Source organism: Xiphias gladius, chromosome 3 (assembly GCF_016859285.1).
Source record: "Xiphias gladius isolate SHS-SW01 ecotype Sanya breed wild chromosome 3, ASM1685928v1, whole genome shotgun sequence".
NCBI classification, from domain to species: Eukaryota; Metazoa; Chordata; class Actinopteri; order Istiophoriformes; family Xiphiidae; genus Xiphias; species Xiphias gladius.
The window spans coordinates 5,480,531-5,490,530 of NC_053402.1; the positions used below are offsets into that span (position 1 = coordinate 5,480,531).

General features: G+C 40.2%; 1 protein-coding gene and 1 long non-coding RNA gene across 2 annotated transcripts in view; one reads left to right on the top strand and one right to left on the bottom strand.

Moving 5' to 3' along the window:
- scaf1 (SR-related CTD-associated factor 1) overlaps nt 1-9,994 on the bottom strand; it is an 18,000-nt gene extending 8,006 nt beyond the window's left edge. Inside the window, exons 1-3 of the mRNA XM_040123707.1 lie at nt 8,868-9,994; nt 7,101-7,183; nt 6,166-6,471 (exon numbers count right to left, since the gene is read on the bottom strand). Coding sequence (XP_039979641.1) covers nt 6,166-6,471; nt 7,101-7,183; nt 8,868-9,897 — 1,419 coding nt within the window. The 5' untranslated portion in view covers nt 9,898-9,994. The remainder of the gene's footprint in view (nt 1-6,165; nt 6,472-7,100; nt 7,184-8,867) is intronic.
- Nucleotides 1,808-3,454, top strand: LOC120788158. Its single transcript, XR_005707195.1, has 3 exons — nt 1,808-2,132; nt 2,252-2,309; nt 3,194-3,454. It is a non-coding gene; the product is annotated as an uncharacterized LOC120788158 (long non-coding RNA).
- Nucleotides 9,995-10,000: the final 6 nt, after the last annotated feature.

The window sequence follows — 10,000 nt, forward strand, 5'->3', positions numbered from 1 at the left end:
GTGGATGATGCTGAAGAGAGTGATATAGGTCATGCCTATATGCAACATAAAGAATTTCTGTTAATTTTTAATTTTTACTAGACATACTTTTTTTCTCACATCTTTCATCCTAGCTTCACCGAACTCGGTACAAACCATGTTTGTATGACCCCAAACACTGCCTATATATTTGATATGAGATATCCTGTATTTTTTTTCCATGATTGGCTAACAAACTTTTGTGGGTATGGTCAAATCAATTCAACCTGCTATAACTCTTGAATGCTTCATCCAATTACAACTCAATTTGGCTGAAGTGTACAGACTGAGTGCATGAATATGACTGCCGACTTTCATGCAGTTTTACCACTATGGGGGCACTATAATAATAAAAATAATCCAAATCTCTACTATTCCCAGATAGTGATGGCTAGAAGCATGGTTCCACTTTAAAATGTCAGGCATAATTGGGCCATATCAGTTTGTGAACAACTTAATATGTCTTATACTTTAGTAATATGACAATGAGTTATTCATTTTTTTTTAACGATGACTACATAAAATGGCTAGTATCTCAAAAACTGTAAAGGTTACAGAATTGATACTTGGAAGACAGCTGACCAGAGGTGAAATGGGCCACAATCATAAATTGTTGTGATAGCGCCACCATGTAGCAAGGTACAAAACTATCTTGTACATATTTTTAGAATAAGTTTGCTCCTATTATGACTGTTTAGAATGATATGAGCTGCATTCCTGCATCAATAATAAAAAAAGTGAAATTATAATACAGTGGAATCATTTGCTCTGCATGTCAGAAAATAAGGCAACAGCAGCAGATGCAGCCATCACATGCATTTTCTCCAGGAAATCTAGGTATGCTAGTTAATACTAGAAAACCTGCAGCCATTTTTAGTACAGTTTTTTAATTAGCAATGCTTATGTTTTATGCTTGTGTTTTCAGTTTAACAGTATATAATGGGTGTGTATTGCATGGAATGTTCAACCTTAGAGTGGGTGACATCATGCAGTGATGTCAGCAGTTCTTCTAGACAGAAATATTTCACACTTCAGCCCTTATAAATCTCACAAATTTCACTTCTATACACAGTTTATACAAAAATGTAGAGAAATGTGTGCTCTTTCAGACAATGTGAGTATCAATGCACAGTGACTTAGAGAATTTGAACTATGAGCCTCTGATTGAAAGGAGTACCATTCAGTAGCCCCATAGACTGCCATATAAATCAAGAACTGGTTTACAGAGAAAAACAGAAACAACACCCCCCCCCTTTTTTTTTTTGAACTCACTCCATTTTTCACACCAGGAAACAAAATTTCACAGATGTGTGCAGCAACGCCTTGTAGCGCTGATGGTGTAAAACCTTTGGTGATATGAGTTAAAGTTTTAAAAGATGCAATGGGACTAATCTCACTAAAGTCTGAGTCTAATTGGAGAAGCTGGTAAAATCACCATGGCAACCTTAGCTGGAGCTGGCTATACACAGCTGATGGAAATATAGTCATTAACAGCTTCTCTGGTTACTTTGCCGTTTGTACACACAACCACACACACACACACACACACACACACACACCTGAGAACTATTTCTTTCACATTTAATTGTTAAGAAATTCAAACATTCAACTGTTTCAGGATGCAGTTCATCTGTCTAATATTAATGCAAAGAAGGTCTTCTTTCACAGTTTTAAGGCATTTTTTTTCTACTTCCTGGCAGAATACCATTTGTTTTTCAGCTGTTTCAGCAATGTGTTTCTGTTCACAGCTTCCAGCTTCAAAAAGACACTGGTACCATCACAATGGCAACCTTAATTGGAACTGGCTATACACAGCTGTTGGTCATTTAGTAATTAACAGCTTCCCTGGTCTCTCTGCCGCTTAAACACACTTGACTGGCATTTCTGTCACACTACATACAAGCCACATAAGTTTATACACATGTCAACAGTTTTACTGGAAATCTTTTTTTAGTATAGTTTTAGTAGAGACTTTAAGCAGCGACGGTTGAAGGGACGGCTATGGCGTGATGACATTGATTCTGTCTTGACATTTCCTGCCGTTGTAGCCCAACTGTCTACTATGGGAAAACATCTGGTGTGCTGCACCCAGCAATATGTGAAAGAGTTAGCAGGTAATTATATGGTTTTAATCATATTTAAGTCTTTGTTTGTATACAATTATACTGTTAGTAGTTATATGGATTATGAGTATATCTGTATAAGATACCTGCTAATTTCATCAATTTTCCAGTCTGTTCATAGACGACATCCATTGGTAGCAGTGCTCAGGATGAGGCTAGGTGACCACAGTAAGTAGCACACCTGGCTCATGTCCCAGTAGGATATTTGAGGGGGATGAGGGGGAATTCCATCCCCTTTGTTAACAAAATGACCAAAATGCAGACAAAATGTAGAAACTGTTGTTAACCTGCCATCTCCCCTCTCATTACCACAGCCTACCTGTGCTGTGTATTGATAAATCCAAGGTGCTGAAGTTAGACAAATTTATAATTCTGACTTTTTCTCTGTCACTCACCCTTCTGTTTAAAAATGAACAAATCACCTACTAGTTGTAGCTAACAAATAGGCTATTCTCAGTGGTGAAGAAGTACTCAGATTATTTACTTAAGTAAAAGTAACAGTAGAATAAATTTTAGAAATTTTGTAACAAGTCCCACATTGAAAACTTTACAATGTAAGAGTACAAAAGTATTAGCATCAAAATATACGAAAAGTAAAAGTACTCGTTATGAAGAATGGCCCATTTCAGAATAATTTATATTATAATCTATAATTTGATTTTTATACACCTGATTTTAATGTTGGAGCTTGTAAAGTTGGGGCTAATTTTAATTGCTAAATATACAGTTGTGTATCTTAATATCTGTAAAGTAACAAGCAACAATTTATCAAAAATGTAGTGGAGTAACAATTTAACTATGTCTAACAATATTTCTCTCTAGCTGATTAGAAGTATAAAGTAACAAAATAGAATTACTCAAGTAAAGTACAAATAACTCAAAATTGTAAATGTATTTACTTACTTCATGCCACTGGCTATTCTCAATGTTTTTGATTAGATTAGTAAAACAGGTATCTTAACTGTAGCCTACTTTATATCCAAAATTAAGCATAGGAGAAGTAGCAATGACACAATTGCTTTTTTTTTTTTTTTTTTTTTTTTTTTTAAAAGGGACAGAAGCCAAGCTGATAGAGCGCTGAGACAAAAAGTTAGTTAAGAAAGCTAGAGATGGAGGAGCAAGTGAGGAGGGCACAGTCACACCAGCAGATGTTGGAGATGATGCAGCAACAGCATGCTCAAATGCGGGCTACCCAGGCAATGCTACTTCACCAAGCAATCTATTGCTTGCTCTAATTGGAAAACTTGTCAAGGAAAGTTGAGCTGAGAGATGTTTATTGTCCAATATTTAATAATAAAACAAAATGTAATACATACATGTGTGGACATTTCCTTTTTTTTATTAATGTAAGATCTTTATACTATTGCTACTGTATCATGTCTTAAGTCTAATACATAAAACTATATACATTGACAGTAATACCATCAAAATGTCAAAGGTGTATAGAATTTAATATTTAGCAGTATATTTCCATGCATTTTTGGGTTAAGGTTATAACTCTGCAGCACTTAGTAGCTACAAACTGTTATTCACTCGTGTATGAGTTATTCACTCGATACGGAGTGAATAACTCATGAAAAAAATTGTCCGAAATGTGTGGAGGATCAAATTTAAAAAACTTTGAAGTCTGGCCGATACAATGTAGAGTTTACCTATGCTATTCAACCAATTTTTAAAAATTTTTCTTCAAGTCCATGAAAATAAATTGGTTCCAAAAAAACAACTCTACAGACACTCTCACGTCACTAATACATTTGTTGAATGTCATCATGTGGGGAATGAAATTGACATTGCTGAATGGGGCCTGGAGGTGGACACACATTGGATATGCAGGATCTCCATATAGACACATTGGATGGCCAGCAGGGGACATGGCATGCTGTTCCGGTACAGGTAGTAAGCCAGCGTCAGCTAACAGCCCAGAATCACTTTTCTTTCCTTTTGCGATACAAAATAGATAGTATTTATTACATAAAACTAACCATTAGGAGTAGGCCTAAATTATGTTTTTTTTTTTTTTTTTATGTAACCATATGTCACATGACTCCTAATTATGTGTAACTTACCTACTAGACTATGTATATTGGCAATTAATCCATTTGGAATGGCGACTGCCTGGAATTTCAAGCTGTGCATTCTTTTGTGGCCATTGTACATCACTTGCTGGTTCATTCCTGGTCTGGCCATAGCTCATACTGTGCCATTTATGAAGCCAGGGCAGTTGTCCAGTGGGGCGCCCATCTGGTGTATGCAGTCAGCATGTTTGTGAAGTAGCTGGGTTTACCATATTGTCGTTCCAACCTGTAATTCAGCGTTGGTGAGTACCATAGATGAAATCTAGCATGCAGTTTGTTGCCATGCACAAGACTGGTACTGGTCACTGCCCAAATTGCTGTATCATGTCACTTTGACAACATGGGTATCTCAACGTCTTCGGTAGCATGCAGAGCGCCTCTGTGCCAGCCACCACACTTGTCAGGTATGCCAACAGCCTCCACCAGCAGTGGTATGTAATTTTTTCTCACCCGAAACTCTCATTGTCCTCCGTGTCATCCACATTAAAAGTATATTGTCTGTATGGCAAATCTAGATTGCTGGACCTGTTCTTGTCATAGAGTAATACAAACTCCTCATCTGATATTAAATTGTCCCCTAAAGCATATATCAGTTACTCAAGTGGATCTCTAAGGGGCCATTTTAAGAGACATATTGTAGCCTAAACAATGTTCAGATCGATGTCGGTTTATGCACGTAGTAAAGTAGCCATTGTAAGAGTTACAATGGTACTTCTTTTTTTCCACTACTACAGCAACCCGCTGGAATGTTTCGTGGACACCATAGCCGTCCCCATAACATCCTTGTTTAATGTCCTTAATTTCAGTTAGTGGTGAGAAAACACACACAAAGTAAAACCTCCAAGACAGTCACAGGGGCTTAACAGAAAAAGACACACATAGACAGACACAGACACTTAACTTAAACATGCTCACACACATGGTAACAAAATAACAGACACCATCATGAAAAAGCAGCAACTCAATTTAACTTGAGCATTCTAACAGTGATCAACTCAGCAATACAGCTTTTTAGCAGGAAGCAATTGAGAAAGGACAGCAGAAGCAGCAATCCCACCACAATTTCTCAAGGAAGTGTATAGTCTAGTTTAAAAGAGGCATATATAGAGACAGGCCTTTGTTTCTATTTTCTCTATATCCCAGTTTATGCAAACTCAAGACTTCCATAATATATACATAATGTACATGTCCACAGCACCAATTCCATCCGTCTGCAAAAATACTGTTTTCGTTCACTAATTGTTACATCGCGAGCAATTTACCAGGTGAGCCATTACATTATTATATTTCTTATTTGGATACTTGTAGTAGTAGAAGAAATAATAACTTATTTTTTCCCTGCCTAAAGTTACGATAGAGGAAAATACAATTTTAAAATAGCATCAAAAGTAGAATTTTTCAAAATCCATAAAAGTATGTTTGAGGTCACTCGACGTGAGTGGCCTGATACAGGAGTGGTTAGCGTTCATCACCTGTACGCAGAAAGGAGGGTGACGAAACATTGCAGAGCTCTCTATTTCCGTTACAATTAGTTCGAACAGTCATTTTGACTCAAGGCTAGGTTTAGAAAGTTGGTAGCCAGCCTTGCTGACATCCTGTGTTGTTTTCTTTTCTTCCTTTTTTTTTTTTTTTTAAACTAGGCCTACTTTATTTGTCCCATGTTTACTTTCACTTCTTACTTATGAAATCAATCGGTTGAATATTTGAAAAACATGAAAATGGTTGCATATTTACGTCTCGTAATGAATATATGCTTTTAAACTGGATGAATATCTTCATTTTGCTCAAATAATTAACAAGAAAATATTGTAGACTGAAATGATTTTTGGTTAGGGTTTGACAACAACAATAATATTGGCCCCTTGAGTGGATGCTGATAAGCAACCATGAAGCAGCAGTTGGATAACTCACATAAATGACCCTGATCTGTTCATCAACTTCAAGTTTACCTTATCAGTGTCTTTGCTTTCATTGTCCCATCCAGTTTCACCGGAGCTCCCAGTCACTCCTGACAGCCCCACAGGCATGATGGAGGGCGGGGTCTGTGCACATCCACCGCCTAAAGAGGTGTGCAGGTGAGAGGGTGGAGTTTTGGTGCAGCCAACCAATGGGAGGGAGCTGTGGAGGATGAACTGGGCTGGGCTCAGACCAGGAGGCGGAGGGATAGAGGGAGGAGGAGGGATTTGTGAGGAGGAGGAGCCTGAGGAAGGAGGAGCATGCTGCTTGGACTGGATCTGATTGGCCTGTGAGAGGATCTGCATGAGAGACATGGGAAAGTAATGGCACATTCAGACATTCTGTCTGACTGCAGCTTAAGTCAAAAGATTAGTCCGGAACATTCTAAATGTTTCATCAAGCAGTGGTGAAACCTTTTCACGTTCTGATTATGGTAGGTCTACATGCAATATCTGACTGTTATACTTACTGAGACTATGAGCATAGACGTGGTGTTTAAATGGATTTTACCTTACTCACATTCCTGCCAGAATCGCATTCTGATTGAATTATTGGTGTGCATGAAATAGTAGTACAATGGTACACAAAATGCAGTTTGATGCATTTGATAATTTTATGGTAACTTTCTTTTTGTTTATCGAAAAAAAATGGTGGCGAGGCTCATTATTTCCGTTTTGGTTTATTTATTTAAACCCATGAATTTATGCATATTTATTCTGTATATTTAAAAACAGGTTAATTTCACAATGAAAAAAGTTAATACAAAATCAGAATGGAAATTGGGTTTTAAAGCTACCATTAGCTGCACAGCACAACAATTACTTTGAGGGATAATCAGCAACTCACTGAAACAAATCATCTCTCAAACAAATTTATCAGACAAATTTAGGTACCCACATTCAGGACACTCAGTCATTTTCACTCTCACCTGGCTGGTTGCTTGAATGAACTCTTGTGCTTTGGCTCTGCTGGCGATATTGGCCTCTTCCATTTTGAAGAGCAGAGCAGTTACTGTGCCGAACAATGAAAGAGAACATTACTTCAGGAAATTTATGATCTTTCCTCCTTCAGATCACAGGTGAGAACACCTGTCTTAGTCTGAACAAAAGTTAAATGTTGGTTTCATGGACTTGATTTCCTCATCTCTCTTCAAACTACCACCAGAGTTATGTGTCTAAAGCCACACATAAGGAGATGCACATAAGCAGAATATTTACAGATGCTTTCCTTCTAATCTCAAAAATGCACACCCTACAAGATTAGAAAATAATGGCGCATCACACACACTACAGGATATTAGTAAGACTATCATGCCAGAAGGAGCAATCAGGGAGCAATGCACTACCTCCCAAGATCTCACATGATCTCATTGGAAGAAAAAAAAAAAACAAAAGCAGAAGGCTAAATGAGTCTAGATGAGAAAATAGCTGGGGAGGTTGGTTGGTTCATTCTCCTCCACTGAGCAAATACTCTCATGTAACCGCTGGAAAGAGGTGGACAGGGGCTAGATGTTTCAGGTGATGCATCGGTCCCTGCTGGTTTTGTTTTTTTGACTAACAGGTTTAGAGTTGCCTGCAATAGATGGGCCAAATTTCCTACAATAGACACATAACATAGCATTCCCCTCGTACTGCAACCACAAGTACTGCGTTAGCTGTTGTGGTGGAAAATAGTTCTCTTCTTCACTGGCTCAGTCGGTCTCTTCCTGCCCCACCTGCACTCTCCCTGCAGCCTGCACTGTCATCCTCAGTTGTTTCTTAGTCAGGTCCTTTCATTGGCTCTGGTTGCCTCTCTACCAGCCTCCTCCTCTCTCTCCTCATTTTGTTTAAAAAAAAAAAAAAAAAAAAAAGCTATAGTCTGCTTCATCTTTGGAACACGGTAACAGCTAAATGGATTGTTTCACGCACACTGAGGATGAAAGTACAGGCAAGTAGAGTGCGGGTAGGGAGAGATTGACTGAGCCATTTAATTAGAGAAATTACTGCTTTAAACCACAATAGCTAACACAGTACCTGTGCCGGGGGGGCACCAAAACTGCCTAATGATCATCATGCACTCACACGAATGTGACCATGTGAAATTTTAACTCAAACACTCACAAAACACAAAAAAATGGTCACATATATGACCGTTTTGGTTGCAGTCTGGAGCCTTGCAACTGCAGCCTAGCCTGATGGAGTTACATTAAGCTATGTACATGCAGGTTCATTATTCTTAGCCATGGTTCATGGACTAACACCTCAGTTATTTACGTGAGATTTCATGTTACTGAGTTGTGGGATCTTGAATGACCAAATACAAAAACTGCAACAAGCCACTGGTTTCCATTTGTAAACCATCATGTCAGCCTTTGACTGTACTAAAAAATTAAGCTACTACTGTGTGCGGCTGCAGTTCACAGTACATATTAATCTGACAAAACTGCAGTTCATTACAACAGAAAAAAAAAACAACTTTCACAAAAATTAAAGGTCAGAAGATGTTGACTATGATGGATTTCCTGTCACAAGCAAGGTTGAAATCTTACATCTCTAGTGTTTTTAATAAGATAAAGTAATTAACTAAAACTAGCGTAAGTGTGTAAATAAGGTATACTGTATTTTATAGCGCAGTACGTTGACCCCTTGTATACCTTCAAGGGGTCAAGTTTCGTAATAACATGGCAAACTTCTGAACACCTAGTGAAAGAACTCACGTGCTAGGACGCCTCCAGTTGTGCAGTCCACTCCAGTTTGCAGACTCCATGGGAGAGCAGGTCCTGCCAGAGGAGGGGGGGGGGGTGGCTTACTAGCAGATGAGGAGGATACAGAGGAGGAGGAGGAGGGGTCTGATGAAGACAGAGGCAAAGAAAGGGAAGTGAGACTACAGCCTGCCGAAGAGGACGAGCAAGGAGGTGAGGCCAGAGATTTGGGTGGATCATCTGGAGGAGGAGGCTTGGCTGTGGGTGTAGACAAGGCGATACTGAGGCCAGGTCCCTGGGGGGTGGACAGGCTGGACGGACTGGATGTCGGGAGTGTGGGGCTGGTCTGAGTTGGACAGTCTTCAGCTAAGAAAGAAGGGTCTGGAGTCTTACAGCTGCTGTCCACAGTCTGAGAGTCTGGCGAAGATTCCCTGGTGTCCCGTGAAGGAGCCATAGAGGGTGGAGGCGTTTGTTGTGGAGAGGAAGAGGGTGGGAGCACACTGGTGGAGGAGGAGGAGGAAGAGGAGGAGGAGGAGGAGGAGGAGGAGGAAGAGGGTGTAGGGCCAGCTTGGCCAGTATGTGGACTGACTGACTTGGTCCCATCTCCGATTGCGGACTGAACATCTAAGGAGGCTCCACCCCAGCCCTCAGACATGGCTTTTGCTTTGCTGCCGTCTCCAGCTGTTAATCCTGCAGCTCCAACTTTCCCTCTCGTCTTCTTGACCAGGGGACGGCGTCGCTTGTTTGCCAGAGATGATGATGGGGAGGAGGCAGAAGAAGAGCTGGATGTGATGGAGCTGGGTTTTGTTTTCTTAGACTTCAGTCCTACAGGACTGGTTAAGGAGGATGGCGGTGCAACCAGGCTGCTTCGCTTTCCAACAATGGCCAGCTCTTTACTGCGGCCACTCAGTGACAGCGGCTCTGAGCAAGGTTTGAGGAAAGGAGACCTGCTCTCATTGTCCCTGCAGAAGACTACTGCAATGGAGCCACCCACCACAGAGCCTCCAGAACCCCCCCCTGTACCTCCTGGCCCTAGGAGGTCCATGCCCAACTTTCCAGAGCCAACCGAAGCCCCTGTGGTGCTGCTCACCCCCTCACGCACCAGCACAGACACTTTGGACTGAAGCTTGCCTTTACGACTGCCGCTA